The sequence below is a fragment of the Electrophorus electricus genome, chromosome 16 (assembly GCF_013358815.1).
Source record: "Electrophorus electricus isolate fEleEle1 chromosome 16, fEleEle1.pri, whole genome shotgun sequence".
NCBI lineage: Eukaryota > Metazoa > Chordata > Actinopteri > Gymnotiformes > Gymnotidae > Electrophorus > Electrophorus electricus.
The window spans coordinates 14,087,893-14,105,392 of NC_049550.1; the positions used below are offsets into that span (position 1 = coordinate 14,087,893).

The 17,500-nt window shown below is 47.8% G+C and overlaps 2 protein-coding genes across 5 annotated transcripts in view; one reads left to right on the forward strand and one right to left on the reverse strand.

Annotated features, from left to right (window-relative positions):
- Positions 1 to 6,854, reverse strand: part of pkd1a (polycystic kidney disease 1a) — a 100,370-nt gene extending 93,516 nt beyond the window's left edge. The window contains exon 1 of the mRNA XM_035534595.1: positions 6,069 to 6,854. Coding sequence (XP_035390488.1) covers positions 6,069 to 6,337 — 269 coding nt within the window. The 5' untranslated portion in view covers positions 6,338 to 6,854. The remainder of the gene's footprint in view (positions 1 to 6,068) is intronic.
- A 6,529-nt stretch (positions 6,855 to 13,383) lies between these two features.
- The window catches only part of LOC113592161 (somatostatin receptor type 5), a 12,058-nt gene continuing 7,941 nt past the window's right edge, over positions 13,384 to 17,500 (forward strand). Inside the window, exons 1-2 of one of the 4 annotated variants that reach the window (XM_027032927.2) lie at positions 13,384 to 13,744; positions 15,189 to 16,466. In XM_027032927.2, coding sequence (XP_026888728.2) covers positions 15,327 to 16,466 — 1,140 coding nt within the window. In that variant the 5' untranslated portion in view covers positions 13,384 to 13,744; positions 15,189 to 15,326. Of the gene's footprint in view, positions 13,749 to 14,671; positions 15,011 to 15,188; positions 16,467 to 17,500 lie in introns of those variants that run through there. The other 3 variants (XM_027032925.2, XM_027032924.2, XM_027032926.2) reach the window with 3 other exon arrangements.

Below are 17,500 nucleotides of genomic sequence, written 5' to 3' on the forward strand. Positions count from 1 at the left end.
AGATGTGGATGGGCCGTAGTGTTTGATAGATGTGGATGGGCCGTAGTGTTCCACAGATGTGGATGGGCCGTAGTGTTTGATAGATGTGGATGGGCCGTAGTGTTCCACAGATGTGGATGGGCCGTAGTGTTCGATAGATGTGGATGGGCCGTAGTGTTCGATAGGTGTGGATGGACCGTAGTGTTCCATAGATGTGGATGGGTCATAGTGTTTGATAGGTGTGGATGGACCGTAGTGTTCGATAGGTGTGGATGGGCCGTAGTGTTCCACAGATGTGGATGGGCCGTAGTGTTTGATAGGTGTGGATGGGCCGTAGTGTTCGATAGATGTGGATGGGCCGTAGTGTTCCACAGATGTGGATGGGCCGTAGTGTTCGATAGATGTGGATGGGCCGTAGTGTTCGATAGGTGTGGATGGGCCGTAGTGTTTGATAGGTGTGGATGGGCCGTAGTGTTCCACAGATGTGGATGGGCCGTAGTGTTTGATAGATGTGGATGGGCCGTAGTGTTCCACAGATGTGGATGGGCCGTAGTGTTTGATAGATGTGGATGGGCCGTAGTGTTCCACAGATGTGGATGGGCCGTAGTGTTTGATAGATGTGGATGGGCCGTAGTGTTCCACAGATGTGGATGGGCCGTAGTGTTCCACAGATGTGGATGGGCCGTAGTGTTTGATAGATGTGGATGGGCCGTAGTGTTCGATAGGTGTGGATGGACCGTAGTGTTCCATAGATGTGGATGGGCCGTAGTGTTCGATAGGTGTGGATGGGCCGTAGTGTTCGATAGGTGTGGATGGGCCGTAGTGTTCGATAGATGTGGATGGGCCGTAGTGTTCTATGGATGTGGATGGGCCGATAGATGTGGATGGGCCGTCATGCTTGCCTGTCAGGCACCACAAAAAGAGTCCCATTATTCAGTGTTTTTAAAGAACATGGGGTCAGTGACATATCCTCTAGTAGAAAACAATACTAAATGAAATTTTACATCTGGGAATCTTTCCCTCTCCCTCTCTCTCCTACCCTTACACTCTCTCTGGCACGGCTCCTTGTCTCGGAGGCGTCCTGTTTGAGAAGCCGCTTTCTTCCCTTTGGGAGCGGGGCTGGCCGTGCGGAGCGTCGTGGTCGGAGGCAGGCCTGCTGGCAGCTGGTCCCAGAACACTCACGAACTCCAGCCCTGAGGTAAACCATCAGCTGGAACACTGTTACCCACCACACGCTCTCTGGCTCAATAACACAACACTCACAATGCTGGAACAGCCTCTTTCTCGCTCTCTCTCTCTCTCTCTCTCTCTCTCTCTCTCTCTCTCTCTCTCGGGTCTTTTCACTCCTTCCCTACTTTCTGTTTCCCTACTCTTTTTCCTTCTTTTCTTTAGGTTTACTCTAGCTTTCAGTTAGTTTATTTTTTGGGGGTGTTTTGGTTTTTTTGGATAGTGTGTAGTTGGTGTCTCTTGCCAGATGCCATGGCAGTCTGGAGGAGAATGGTGTTCGATCAGGTCAGTCGGCAGCACCTAGCGATAGTAGCCGCAGGTATGAATGTTTCAGTGGAGGAGTGGTTGGAGTGTGTGGATGTTTGGGGTTGTGGGGGTGGGTGCAGTGTGTGGATGGTTGGGGTTGTGGGGGTGGGTGTAGTGTGTGGATGTTTGGGGTTGTGGGGGTGGGTGGAGCGCAGGGAGGGTGGCCAACGTTCCTGATCTACCAGGACAAAAAAATTGCAGCCTGGATCTAGAAAGTCCTGGACCACTGAGAGGGACCTGCAGCCATAGAAACAACACAGCACACACACACCCACACACATGGATCGAGAGAGAGAGAGAGAGAGAGAGAGAGCGGTAGAGTGAGAAGAGAAGCTCGAAGTGAGAAGGTTTGTGAAAGCACTTCTGAGGAAACATTAGCTATTTCCACCTGCCTGGGAATGAACAGAGTCATATAATAAATCAAAGAAGAAAAGACAGGAAGATAAAACACACCCAGCTTTACTGAGGGCAGCGAGGAACACACTTTAAAGAACACACTCCAGAAATAAGTCGACCGCGCAGGGACCAAAACAGGCCACTCTCTTTTGCACTGACGCACGCACCCACACACACACGCACATGCATACCACACTATTGGTGCCTGTAGTCTGCAGAAAGACACCTGATTAACTCTGCACCAGTGTCTGCAGAAAGGCTCGGGTTTACTCAGTAAGGAGCTCGAAAATGCCTGCTCTTTCCATCAGCGCACCCCCTTTCTCCCAAACATACACACAGAGAGAAAGGAGAGAAATATGGAATGGTTTTTGATCATTGTGATGAACCAACATGGCATGTGAGTACAGCTGTCTGAGGTTTCCGTAGCTGGATCTGATGCTGGATCTGCTTCTGGACTCAGTGTGAAAGCAGATGACAACACAGCGGGGCAGGTTGAGTAGATGTCTGCAGTTACTGCTAATTACAAAAAAAAACCAAAACTATAAACAACGTCACTTCAAAAGCCATTCTTTGCAAAATCCCAAGTGTCATCTTATCTGTAGCAGAGGTATGTTACTACATCACCATGCAGGCAGTAATGTCTGATAATAACCTAATATCAGACTGAGAGAGATATTTTGATTTTAGGTAAGTTTTGTTTGGTGTAAGACCAATATTATGCGTCCTTTAAAGGAAGTGGGAACAGCACATTCCCAGTACTGTCAATAACCACACAGGTCTTACAACTCAACCACAACAAGGCCCATGTCACACCCAATCAACTACTATGACATTTTAACAAAGTGGTAACTATTTAACTGACCTCCAGACAAACAAGCACGTGTGTGTACACACACACACACACACACACACACACACACACACACACACACAGACATGTCCTCTCTCATCTTAGCTAGTCATTGACAAACCACTGTTATTCTCCTGTTGGCCTTAGCCCCATAAATCCTCACTAAGGACGAAATGTGTACAGTTAACAGCAGCACACACTGATTGCACGTCTGCATATGTTAATCAGTGGTGTGTGTGCTCAGCAGCTAAACGTTCCACCCACTGCTTTTATGTTGATTTCATTCTGTTTTTCCTAATTATCTTCATAATTGACATGCCTGCATTGTGTAACTGTTTCATGAGAAACAAATAAAAGAGGTTGAATAAAGACATGATGAGTAAAAGGCACTTCTGCGCCACGTAAGTTACGCACAAGAAGCCTGCGACGTGGGAGTTCAGCAGCACAGCGCGGGCGGCAGCCGGACGTTGCCGGTGTCGTGTGCAGCTCGGTAGAAGGCGCTCACAGGGTGAGGGGGCACTCCGGGAGCACGCATGACAGTCTCTGAGGCTCCACCAGTGCGTGAGGCCTTCAGTGAATTATCCCTCCGCAGTTAGGACCTTCTGGAATGTTCTCCATGTGGGCGTCGTCATCAAGCACGGTCACCGTGGCAACAAAACAACCCTTCCATCACACATGGCTGGCTAATTGTGCCACGAATTGCTTGTAAAAGGTGCACATGCCTACACACAAACTATCACACACACACACACACACACTCACACACAGTGCCATGAGCATGTGAAAAAAAGTCGTTTCCTGTTCTCTCTCTCTCTCAGCTCTCTGCCTCTCTATCTGTCTCTCTCATTTGCTCATAACTAATATAAACATAATTTCCATTGCCTGGTGTGGCCAAGCCGCTGAGAATTGTGGGTAATAGAATGGCCCCAGTGAATTCTGGGGGACTGAGCACAAGGCCAGGAGGCCCAAGATGGGAAAACCAATAATACCAGCGTGGTCCAGTAGCAACCGGTTCAAACCAGAACACCTAAAGACCAGAACGGCTGCAGAATAAGTGTTGCCTTGGCATCACTACTTTTGAGGGAGGCAGAAAGACAATTCTATATAATAGACACACAGACACACACAGGCTGGTCAGGGCTAGAGAGGTAGAAATAGAGACAGACAGACAGAAAGATGAAAAGGAGAAATGTAAGGAAAGGTCATATTAAGACGCTTCAAAAGGTCATTAGCAAAAAAGAAACGACAAAGTCTGGTTGTCATGACATCTAGAAACAGGGCTGGACGGGAATGTGAGACGATGAGAGGAGACTTGTAACGCTCGGGAGCGTCAAGCCGCGGACACTAAAAAGACGTTTGCTGTGAAAACGAAAGTAAAACTCGAAAGATAACCGACAAACAAAACACAACACAACACAACACAACACACACACACACACACACACACACTGGCAGCAGTTCATAACACCTTAGTCGAGACAATGACCGACCAAACACACCAAATCTGAAGGCTGAAACGCGTACTTTAATGAGCAAGAAGGTGCGTAATGAGGTTCAGGTGTAAGGAGTAACACGCAAACAAGGGGGCGTGGCTACAATTAACACGAACACACGAGACAAACGCCGAACACAAACACGTGGCGGGCCTGAACAACGACAAGATGGGCACTGTTCTCCCTCACACTTCAAGAAAAAACACAAGAAAAAACAAGCCATGTCACAGTGTCTCTCTGCAGTCTATTCCAACAATAACACTAATAATTCCAATAATAATCTATTCCAATAATAACACTAATAATTCCAATAATAATAATAATAATGGTTATTATTGTTGTTGTTGTTTCGTCAGATAAAAATCTAATAATCTTTGTTAAGATGTCCTATCAGCCGATAATTAGACTGACAAATAACGACCTTTCACCGTGCAGCACAGATTACTACCTTTTCCACAAAAACACTGAACATACATCTGACATCTCATTTTTTCCCTTTCCAGCTTTTGGCAGCCGCTCTTTCCCCCAGAGATGCTTCCATACGTTTATAGTATGTTCGCTCCCTGGGCACGTGCTCATTTTCTGCGTAGGCCCGGTCGCGAGTCCAGCCTCGCGTCTCCAATTAAACGGCAAATCACTGACGATCCAAATCCACAAATTATACTGTAAAAATAGCCGCACATCTCGGAGGCGAAATAGTCTAAAATATATGAATAAACCTTTCGCCAGTGATGCGCACCAGAGGGCTGAGAACGAATGAATGCGGGGATACTTTAAACTGTTAACTATTGTACCTTTAAGCGGCGGGCCGGACAAATCTAGCGCTGCTGGAAATTACTTTAGCAAATGGATACGGCGCACCTTCCACTTCAACTCAGTTCAAAAGACATTGCACAGCTGCGCGTTTCTTTTCTCGCGTATAAGCAGCGGAATGAGGCAGGGTAAATCGATAACGCATGCGGGCGCCACACGCACGCTCGAGAACACAATGTTCTCTCCTCGAGAATATTCATTCGAGCTGGTTTTTCTAGGGTTAATTATCGGCCCCGTGCACGCCTCGAGCTTGTCCCGCGACTACCTCGGTCAACACTCGGGTCTTTGATGTGCTCACGGACTCCTCCGTTCTGCGCGAGAGAGGACCTCGTGCGACCAGCTGGTCCGCGCTCACACTGTTCCCCAGCATATAATATTTATTTATTTGTTTGTTGTACTGTGCGATTTTCTTTTTAAGTTTTAAACTCAATTCCCTTGGCCCATACATGTTTCATTTCATCTGTTGCATTCCATTAGTTCTAAAAACGTAAGATGCCTTTTAAAATTAACAATAACGTAATTTTGCAATTAATTAAAGCCAATTAGAACTTTTCTTTTTAAATTTTGTTTCATATATTTGAATTCTGAAGTGTATTTACTAAATACATACAAACAAGGGAATGTATGATATGCACTAGAAATGCAATACTTAAAGCACCAATCACTGACATGTGATCGGATTCATTTGTATGGCAGCAAATATTATTTTAATGGTTACCAGTCATAAATACGTGAAGCATCACACTGACTAGATAGATGTGAGTGTGCGTGAGTGTGAGAGTGTGTGTGTGTGTGTGTGAGAGAGTGTATATAACGGTAGGTGTTTCATAATAGGCAGCCGACGAGCATAAACAATCCCTGTCTGAATCCCGAATCAAACTTCACACCAATATTCTCTACCCCAGCGCGACAACAAAGAACGCACGCGCGCGCTCGCGCGGGTCTGAGCGCCACTTCTTTTCACCGCGCGGGCCCGATCTTTAAAAAGCGTATTAGCGACTTACAAGGTGTTCGTGTCGCTCGGCAGGTCGGGCGCCGGAGGGGCCCATTCCAGTCCGCGGCCGGAGCAGTTAACCACGCAGGAGCTCCGCGGTCCCACCACTGCACACGAGCAGTTCCCGGGACACGGGCTGCACGCTCCGCCGTCCCCCGGAGCCCCAGACGACAGCTCGCGGCAGCAGAGTGCGAGAAGCAGAACGCAAAGCAGTCCGGACTTTGGGACGCAGACGCCATGTTTTCGCTTAGATACAGTCTGTCCATTTCCACAAGGCATAGCTCAGTCACATCGCATCGCCCTTGCTGGTGGAAGTTTTCCCGGGATGCTGAAAAGGAAAAGTTCTCCGTTTTCGGTGGTTTTCATAAGAGAAACGGTGTAAAAAGCACGTTTCCCCCCCCCCAAGCTCGATGACGTCCCCCCTCTGACCGTTAACGGAACAAGCTCCGCTCCTCGAGCGACGGGAAAAGACGCACCGAGCTCCGCCAGAAGTTCCAAAATAACTTCCTTTCCCCTTTGCCCCTCCTGCATTGCCGAAAGTCGCCACTGGAGAAGACATGAGCGTTGTGACTTCTGAGAACTCAAACTTTTGTGCTAGACAGGCTTATAATCCATTTTTTACGGCTTTATCAGTTTACCGAAATTAAACGAAATTTACACACATTACTGTAAACATTACGTATAGGTCATTATAATGAATAATAGGCTATAATTTGGTAAGTAGCTTTCTTCGAATTATTATTTTTTAAATTGTCAGCAAACAATGCCTCGCACGGACAACGTTCAGCAACCGGTGTACACCGTGGTCCTGATGTCAGAAGGCAGCAATTAGCGCCGCGCGTTTCTTTATGAACACACGGTGGCGCCCTACTTCCGAGACGGTCTACCGGTTATCTGCCGGCGGTCCGATCTCGGGTGAGCGTTACTCTTTGCCGCGGTCGGGCTGCGTATAAAGGTGCTTTTGATGGGTTTTTTGTTTTGTTTTTTGGTTTGTTTGTTGTTTTGGTGTGTATTGTTTTTTGTACATTTTGAAAATGGACAAAAAGAGGAAATGCCTATAGAAAACCAAAGGTAATTACAAGAAGACAAAATACATTGTACAAAAACAATCATCTATTCTATTATTTGAAAAATGAATAAGGCAATTATTTTTGGTTACTACCATTAAGGCAAAGACAAGACAAAATCACAGTGGCGTTTTGTGTGTGTTTGTGTGTTTTTACATGTGTCTGAGTGTTTGTGTGTGTGTTTGTGTGTTTTTGCGTGTGTCTGAGTGTTTGTGTGTGTGTTTGTGTGTTTTTGCGTGTGTCTGAGTGTTTGTGCGTGTGTTTGTGGTTTTGCGTGTGTCTGAGTGTTTGTGTGTGTTTGTGTACTTGTTTGTACGTTTTTGCATGTGTCTGGGTGTGTGTGTGTGTGTGTGTGTTTGTGTGTATGTGCACCCACTTTTCATCTTCAAGCCTGCACTGACGACTAATGAATAGTTCTGATTCTCTGATAGGCAACGATGAAGGATCATACCAGACACCTGCGTGGGTGTTTTTAGAACTTTACATCTCACAGAGAAATTCCTCCTAGGGAAAAAAAGAGTAGGAGAGAGGGAGAGAAAGAGGGAGCGAGAGAGAGGACAGAGAAAGAAAAGTAGGGGCAGATGGGGGGATAAGAACCTAAGAATGGTAGGAGTTTGTGCACCTGTGCACCTCAAGGCTGCAGTAGAACCGTAATCAGGCTGTTAGGGGAACTGAAGAATCCGATGAATTATGGAGGGAAAGGGGATCAATCTACACCCAGTGCAAGCACAGGACACAGAGGCATGGACCGTACAACCTTAACAGTGCAGTGCTACGAAAGAAAGTCTCAAGCCACCAGAAGCGACCAGAACAGAGAGGGAGTCGTTTCAACTCTGAACCACGCTGGGGCTTGGTGCTCTTCACGCCGCTCAGTCCCACAGGAGGTGTCTTACGCACCGAGGACAGGGGCAGACGCCAGCACCTTCATCCGCTCCACTGAGAAGGAGATCGGCTGCAACCTACCATCCCTCCATGACCTGCATGGCTTGGGCGAGCTCACGACTGGCCCCTGGATGTGACAGCTGAAGTCTGTTCTGACAAAAACCTCTGGCCACCAGCACAGTTCTTATCCCAGCTGCAGCCAGCCTCATCACCAAGACCCGGGTCCCCCATTCACATAAACTCTTTGTACTGCACACCTTTGATCTATTGCATAGCACATTTTAAAATTGTGAGCTTTTTAACTATGTGAGTTCTTCAATCTGGACAAATTTTCTTCAAGTTCTTCAATCTGGACAATTTTACCAAATCAAATTCCTGGTATGTGGAAACATACTTGGCCAATAAACAAATTCTTATTCTGCTTCTGATTCTGATTTTCTTCACTGAATTTCTGAGTCTCATTTGTTTTATTTTACAGTGACCTCATATCCCTGCACCCCAGGCTGAGCTCCGTTTCACTCGCTGTGACCAACCAGTTTACCGTCTCCTTATATCACTGGACCAGAGGAGGTGCAAATGGAGAACAGAAGAGCAAGGCTGTTCTTTCCTGGCCAAAACCAAGTAGTGATAGAGCTGCAACCCTTTACCACTGCTTAATCTGCTCTACAGCAACCCCACACTGCCTTAGGTGGGACTCAAGTCAAACTGGGATGAAAGTACTGCAGAGGCCTTTTACTGAAGGAATGTTTCACCTCATCTCAAGTGCGCTGACCCTTCTCAGTTCATAGTGGAGGTAGACACTTCAGAAGTGGATGTAGGTGCTCTCAAGCTTGGTGACCCATCTGAGATGTTTCCCCGTGCTCGTTATTCCAGGAAGCTTGCCGCTGAAGCGTTAGAAACTCTTGGCGGTGACGTCATGCTGGGTCGAGTGGACACACCATCTGAGGTACAGCAGCCACTCGTTGAACTCACAAACCATAAGAAGAGACTGGCAGAAGATTCAACTCAAGACAAGCCAGGTGGGCCCTATTCATTGCCAAATTTGATTTATCCATCTCGTGCTCCCAGGTTGAAGTAATGCCAAAAAAGACCCCCCACCCCCACCCCCTCGCCCACGAAACATCAACCCGTTATTCCACTGACCAAAATACATGTTCTGCCTTGTATTTTGTCACATAGAAGGGATGATTGGTGGAAGAAGTATCTTTCTCAACCTGTTCCCCAGACAGCACTTTTGAAGAGACCTGGGCATACGCTGCTCTGGGCATCCTCCAATCGAGAGGACTACAGGAAGGTAGAATAAACCAATCTGGAAAAGGTTCATTAATGGGCAGGTGGAATGCACCAATCAGGAACTGGGAAGGTTTCTGTGACGCTATCAAGACAGTCCCGGAGTCGGGTTACGTTACGTTACCTGGGCCAAACAGGCACAGACCTCTTCTAGCGCTCTTCTTCAAGTCTAATCCCATCCAGTGTGTTCGTTCCCGCCTCTATTCCCATGGAATCCCAGTCAGTCAGATGATCCTATAGTAGAAGAGTGGTCCCGCAGTAGACCTGCAATAGCTGTGTGGACCTATGGTTGACGAGTTGTCCCACATCACAGATGTCCCACAGATGAGAGGTTCTGTAGTACTCTAGCGGTCCTGTGGTATATGGGTGGTCCTGTGGTAATCTAATGGTCCTAGTGGTCCTGCCGTAGATGAGTGGTCCCAGGAGACTCAGGAGATGTTGCAGGTTGCTCATGTCCAACTCTAAAAAGCATTATTGCCATAAGTAGTAAGCCAACTGCTGCCATAGCGCATTCCAGCGATTTACTCCAACGGAAATTTACATTTACATCATTTAGCAGACACCCTTGTCCAGAGTGACCTACAGCAGTGCTTAGCTATCTCCATAGGAGTAATGGTCACGCTAGTGTACTAGACCTAGACGAGGGTCTAAGCACGCTGACCCTTACGTTGCTGCGTCCGGGCTCAGCCACAAGGCTGTAGTGGTGTGAGAAGGGAGACCTGTCGAGAGAGAGATGCAACAGCCCAGTCTGGCACCTCTGCAGAGTCATGGGCGAATGCTCCTGATGCTGTTTAAAAGAAACTTGCAGGTCCGGGAGACAGACTCTGGTTGTCCACCAGGGGTCTCCACCTCCGTTGGCCCTGTCGCAAACGCAGCCCTTGGTTTTGGGTCTGTTCAAGGTCCTCTGGTAAACTCCCACTCAGTAGCATGTCCCACACGTGTACCACGTTACCCCCTCAGGCCGGTGGTTCCTCCCGTCTCCTCCTGTGGTGATTGTTGGCTTTTCTTTTCACCTCCACCCTGTTCTGTGGACTGTTCGGGTTTGTGCCTTCCCCTAAGTGGCCAGCTTGCTCCTGTCTGACCCTGGGCTTTTGGTCCTGTCCTTCAGTCTCGTGGTATGGAGCTGCAGGGTGTCAGGGGGTTGGAGCCTCTGTTAGTCTGAGGCGTGTCTGCTACAGGCAGGGGCCTGAATGCCCGTCTAACTGCTTAATACTGACACCAACTCTCTCTCTCTCTCTCTCTCTCTCACGCTCTCCTCCCCCTCTTTCTCCCCCCTCCCTCTCTCTCTCTCTCTCCCTCTCTCTCTCTCTCTCCCCCTCTCTCGCTCTCTCCTCCCTCTCTCTCTCCTCCCTCTGTCTCTCTCCCTCTCTCTCTCTCTCTCTCTCCTCCCTCTCTCCTTCTCTCTCCTCTCTCCCTCTCTCCCACACACACACATGCACACACACACACCCACACCCACACCCACACACCCACGCACACACACACACCTGCCCCCAGACTGCAGTAATGTATTCTCTCTCATACCTGTAGCAGTGTCATGCACAGTGGCTGTGAAAGACACAATTTCTTCTGCGTTAGGAAAACTCAACACCACTAGAGCTCATCCATTCACTCACACACACACACAATGATCTATTGTGACATTGCATAAGGTCAATTGTCGTTAATGTGTAAGCCCTCTCTGTCTCATTCGCTCTCTCTCTCTCTCTCTCTCTCTCTCTCTCTCTCTCTCTCACTATTTAGCGTAAAGTTTAACAATCTTTGAATTGCAATGAAGGGCTGCACCGGCCTTGCTTTGTTCAGTAAACACTACCAGTTTCTCCAACAGACCTCCAGCCAATCTACTCATCACTCGGACTGACATTGCAGCCACTTGAAATGACATGACACTCAAACAGCTGCTAATCAGCAGTCTCCACTCAAGCGGGCCCTGTTTGTTTTGGTAAAGCCTGTGTGAACCAGATACTGATGCAGTCTGACTCCAGCTTCTAGTACTCCACCCTGCGCTTCACCCTCTCTTCGCTTCTCGCATCCTACATCGGAGAATTCCTCCTTGCTTTTCTTACTCACTTGTGATTATGTTGAAGGCTGTTGGAACAGGTCAGTCTGTTGTTTTCAGTTTACTCCCCTGAAGGGTAGGCTACTTCTCTTATTATGAAATTATGAGATTATGAGATTATGTGGTTGGGTCTGGTGGTGGCTCAGTCTCCATAGTGCACACACAGTGCACTAAATCTGCCTCTGAAAGAGCATTTCTGGTGCACATATATAGCTGTCCAAATAACCAAACATACTCACACACTTTTAACTCTCTCTCTCTCTCTCTCTCTCTCTCTCTCTCTCTCTCTCTCTCTCTCTCACACACACACACACACACACACATACACACTGTAAAGGTCAGTGAAAAACGTGACCTAAATCTATCTATCCAATTAATTGTTCCAGCAATCAAGGATAGAATTTGAAGAGATGTAGGGATATTCAAATCAGAATTTGACAGTTAACATTTCAGACAATTCCTGTTGTGACCACTAGGAGGAGCCTATAGAAGGCTCGAACTGTTGACTGAGCGCTCATTTGACTAGTAGTTGCTCTGTTCTTGCCTGTATTGTGGTACATAATTAATAGGGTTAATCAGACTTATCTGGTCCCACGAAAGATAAGATAAACAAAATACAGTCATATCCATTGATGTTTAGTGGTGCAATAATTTTTCTATGTAATCTGTATTAGCAAATTGCAACTTTTCTAGTGCAGAACGCAAGTGTAGCACTCCATCCAACCATTTGTTACTTTTAAAAACACAAGAGAAGGTGAATTGATGGTTGTACCTCTATTTGTGTGTGTGAGATAATAAATGCTTACATGCTGTTGAATGAAGAAAGACACTGCGCGCGTGTGTGTGTGTGTGTGTGTGTGTGTTAACTCAACCAAACCAATTCACTACTCAGTCAAGAGACATATCTGCAGTCCTCTCATGGGTTTTAATCCCAGCTGCATATCCGTGTGTGGGTGCTGAAGAAGGGTTGTGGGCGGGGCTGCAAGTGATGCAGGGTTGTGGGCGTGGTTGTGAGTGATGGGCGTGTCTGGTCAGTCACACGATGCCGACGGGCTGTTGTAGACGCAGTCCAGTCTGCAGTGCTGATCAAACAGACTGGTGAGCCAAAGGCATAGCAGCGATTAAAATGATTCCCTCTGAACCATGTACTATATAGCTGTGTGTGTGTGTGTGTGTGAGAGAGAGAGAGAGAGAGAGAGAGAGAGAGAGAGAGAGAGAGAGAGAGAGAGAGAGAGAGAGAGAGAGAGAGAGTAATCACTCTTATAGGAAGAAAACAATTATTATGACATTTTGGGGTAAAAGGTGAATTACAGATAGTATGCACTGTGTATATGAAAGGGGTTAGTAATACGATTCCCAACAAATAAGTAGTCTGAAACGCCTTTCTATGTAATAGCACAATTTTCCTTTTTTTTTGATGATTGTCTAGCATTTAGCAGACGCGCTTATCCAGAGCGTGCTGTCATCTACTCCCAGAATACAGCCTTGCCAATATTGTAGGTTGCAGTTCAAGATCCCATTGAACTAGAATACTGTTGAAATACAGGGACTAATGCTGATGCCTAGAAATGCAAAACAAACATAAGCACAGACAAGTGCAATAACAAACTATATCAAACTATACTGTATGCACGCGTGGTGTGATATGTGGGTGTCTTAGTCTGGGCTACAACGACCAGAGCAGATATGTTCCGCGCGCACGTGCCCAGCCTCGCGGTGCTACTTCAGGCACCTGGATTCAATCCTGATAGGAGCTCTTGGGTGAACTGTCCCGCGGGAACAGTTTGTTTATAGTTATTATTTCTTTGGTTTGTCCATTTTTCTCTCTCACGAGTCTTGTTCGACTCGATTCCTTATTTGTTTCTTCCTCTTCTTACTTAAAAAAAAAAAATAATTATAGCACAATCGCGCTCACGCACACTCTTCGACGTTTTTGATTGACCAGCAAGCCAGTTTAGACTCTGAAAGGCGGGTGTTTTTGAAGCCGAACGCGGGTAAACGGGCTTTCGCAGGGCCGCTCCCCGTCGCATTCTTCTGCAGGTGCCCGCCGATGTGACAGAGCGCGAGGCGCGCGCGAAAGCTCCGTAACGCACGCAGGCATCGAGCGAGCTCGAGAGTTACGTGCAACACCCCTATCTATTTAAACACGCGCATGCAGGCACAGCCACACACACAATGCATCCTCACTTGGACTTTAGTGCGGATGTTTGCGGGATGACCTAAAGCAACGAAAGCAATATGAGTGTCAGCCATAACCTGGAGTACGTTCAAGAACGCGGCGTGTTTGAACTAAGGCGCTGGAAATCTACTTGGGCTGGAAACGCGGGATTGTAGCGCGTTTTGGACTCTGAAACAACGCAAGCCTGTCTTAACTACCAAACTCCGCTTGTAGGTATTTGCTTTTCTGTTTCTCATCCTCTGACAGGTAGTACGTTCATCAAAGAGCCGAACACCATGGACAGCGGGGTCTCACTTACAACGAACAACGCGTGTGTTCTCCTCCGTACGTCGCATTAACTGAACAAACACGGAAAGAGAGTGGATATGTAAGAGTGTGGATATGTAAGAGAGTGGATATGTAAGAGTGTGAATATGTAAGAGTGTGGATATGTAAGAGTGTGAATATGTAAGAGTGTGAATATGTAAGTGTGGATATGTAAGAGTGTGGATATGTAAGAGTGTGGATATGTAAGAGTGTGAATATGTAAGAGTGTGGATATGTAAGAGTGTGAATATGTAAGAGAGTGGATATGTAAGAGTGTGAATATGTAAGAGTGTGAATATGTAAGAGTGTGAATATGTAAGAGTCCCTTTGCCCCCCGTTTCTTCCGCGCTACTCTCGACACAAAGTTGGGTGAAGCCCTGGGAGATTGGGGCAGGCGCGTCCGTTGTGCACAACTCGCACTTCACTTCTGCACGTCCATGTGGTAAGGCAATCAAACAACGGACCTGGTCGTCATTACAAGCACAGTCGTGCGACGTTGCGATGTCTAATCACGACCGCAGCAGAAAGCTCGGTGAGAGGTTCTGATGAAGACAAATGCTTGAGACATTTGAGACATTTAGCTTTGGCAAAAGACAACAGTACACGGAGTTCACACCTCTTTTTCTTCCTTCCTCTAGTAGTTTGACAGGAGGGATGGCGAAAGGGCATGCGAATAAGATAAACACCCAGCTCGAGCCATCTAACGCGCCTGCCTCTCCCGCGCCCAGTTGGCTCGCGCTCCGGTAAACGGGGGCTTTCGTCTGTCAGAGATTAAGTGCTGTTAAAATAGTCATGAAATTAAATTCGCTTCGGCTCGTTTCTTTCACGCGTCCCAGAATACAAACCGGACATAACAATTACATGAATGTAATACAAACATATTGTATGCGCACAAACGTAACGAACAAACAGTGCAGAAAGCGAACAAAACGTATGACTTTAATCATAGGCAAAGCTGTTCATAACTTCATCTCACTTGGGCACAACATTGGTCTATGAGACTGTGCAGACAATGTTACACACAATCTCTCTCTCTCTCTCTCTCTCTCTCTCTCTCTCTCTCTCTCTCTCTCTCTCTCTCACACACACACACATACACACACACACACAAATTAGCCAGGGACACCTCCACTGAATCACAGAACTGACTAACACTGCATTGGAAGCAGGTACAATCTGTGCAGTGTTTTTCAACTGAAATGTTCAGATTCTGTCTAATTTGCACCGACTGACTCTCTCTCTCTCTCTCTCTCTCTCTCTCTCTCTCTCTCTCTCTCTCTCTCTCTCTCTCTCATCCTCTCTGTCTATCTCTCTCTTTCTCTCTCTCTTTCCTGTCTCTCTTCACAGGACCCAGGCATCAGGACGTGGGCATCTGAGACCACTGACGTGTCGTGTTTGCGTCTCTCTGCTGTTTTATTACTCTGTCCCTCGCTCCCTCTGTTTCTCTCTCCCTCCATCTCTCCCTCCATCTGTCCCTGATCAGGAATGGAGTTGGGGAGCAAATCCGAATGGGAAGGGCCCCTATTGGGAGGATTTAACATGTCAGCAAGCAGAATTCCAGGAACTCCAGCAATGCCAAGGGTCTCAGAATTATTGGGAAATATCTCCACAAACATTTCAGACCAAAGTCTGCCGTTCCATGGCACCAGCACCATGGTCACCGCGGTCATTTCGCTGACGGTGTTTATTGTTGGACTCGTCGGCAACACTCTGGCCATCTACGTGGTCGTGCGCTATGCCAAGATGAAAACCGTCACCAACATCTATATCCTCAACCTGGCCGTGGCCGATGAACTCTACATCCTGGGACTCCCGTTCCTGACCACGCAGAACGTGCTCTCCTATTGGCCTTTCGGCTCCTTCCTGTGCCGGGTTGTCATGACAGCCGACTCACTGAACCAGTTCACCAGCATCTTCTGCCTGACGGTCATGAGCATCGACCGCTACCTGGCCGTGGTGCAGCCCCTCCGGTCCACCAGGTGGCGCCGGCCGCGCGTGGCCAAGGCGGTGAGCGCCGCCGTGTGGGCAGTCTCGTTCGTGGTTGTGCTGCCCGTGGTGATTTTCTCCAACGTGCAGGACACGTTCCACTCGTGCAACATGAGCTGGCCGGAGCCGCGCGCCGTCTGGTCCACGGCCTTCATCCTCTACACGGCCGTTCTTGGGTTCTTTGGCCCCCTGCTGGTCATCTGCATGTGCTACCTGCTCATCATCGTGCGGGTGAAGTCGTCGGGCGTGCGCGCCGGCTTCACCAGGCGCCGGCGCTCGGAGCGCAAGGTGACGCGCATGGTGGTGGTCATCGTGGTGGTGTTCGTGCTCTGTTGGCTGCCTTTCTTCATCATCAACATCGTCAACCTCATCGTCATCCTCCCAGAGAACAGCCTGATGGTCAGTGTGTACTTCTTCTCCGTCATCCTGACGTACGTCAACAGCTGCGCCAACCCACTGCTCTACGGCTTCCTGTCGGACAACTTCAAGCAGAGCTTCCGGAAGGTTCTGTGTGTGCGCAAGGCCAATGGCGTGGAGGACGGTGAACCCAGCGCGCCGCGGACAGAGAAGACCACCATGCACGACACTTTCCTCTCACCCCGGAACAACAACCTCAACGGGCATGCACAGAACAGCCAGGTACTGGTACCAGCCCTGCAGTGTGCGGCTGTGCTCTGGGTGTGTGTTTGTGTGTGTATGTGTGTGTGTGTAAAGCTATTCTCCATCTGGACCTATTTTGCAACTGAATTTGTTTTCCTAAACTTCTCTGCCAGAAATCCAAGTATTGGGTGTCACTAGACATCCCCTCAGGTCACATTAGGGGAATGGGGATGGATTTCCGCTTGCGTGTGTGTGCGTGCGTTTGTGTGTATGTGTGTCCTCTTGAACTGACAACAGGCCCTTATTTAGATCCTGGTTTAACCTACGCAGTCCTACACACTCTACCTCACCCGCTTGTGTTTGATGTGTGGGGGGCTGGATCATAAATCCCTTGACAGCACCAGCACGTCCTGCGGTGTGTGTGCAGGGAGGCCAGCTCCGGCCCCCGGTGACCCCTTCACCCACTTTAACACCAGTCCCTCTTTAAACCGGGTAAACTCTTTTAGAAACCTTTACACTGCATTTGTATGGAAGCATAAGCGTAGGCTTTGCTTTTCAACCGTGGTACCGTAAAATTAGATTTAAACCTTCGCACTATGTTACAGCCCAGGGACACCAGTGCGCTGTTTGCCTGCGGGATATTGACAGAAATATCATGTTGTGATGACAATGCGTGATTATGTAGCCAAGTATAGCCATGTGCTATATGTTGGTTTACACCGGTCAGCCCTTGGTGTAAAGCGTTTAATAACTGGCAGGCATTATTCTGATTTATGTTGTCTTGATTTATGTGAATGCCATGACTCCAGCGCGCTCCTCTGGGGCAGCAGGGGTTGTTGGATGCTAGGAGCACAAAACATTAGATGATTTATTATATGTCCTGACTGGACTTTGCAGCCTTCCGCAATATCAGTGCTAAAAAAGAGCAACATTGCATGGCTAACAATGTCTTCTGAAGCCCTAGTACTAACCTGAAGGGGTGTTTCGAGTGTCACTACCCTTCCAGAACCAAAAACAAGGGAAGACTGTTGTTGATTGGCTACTGCTGTTCTGGATAGTTCTAGAATGTTTGA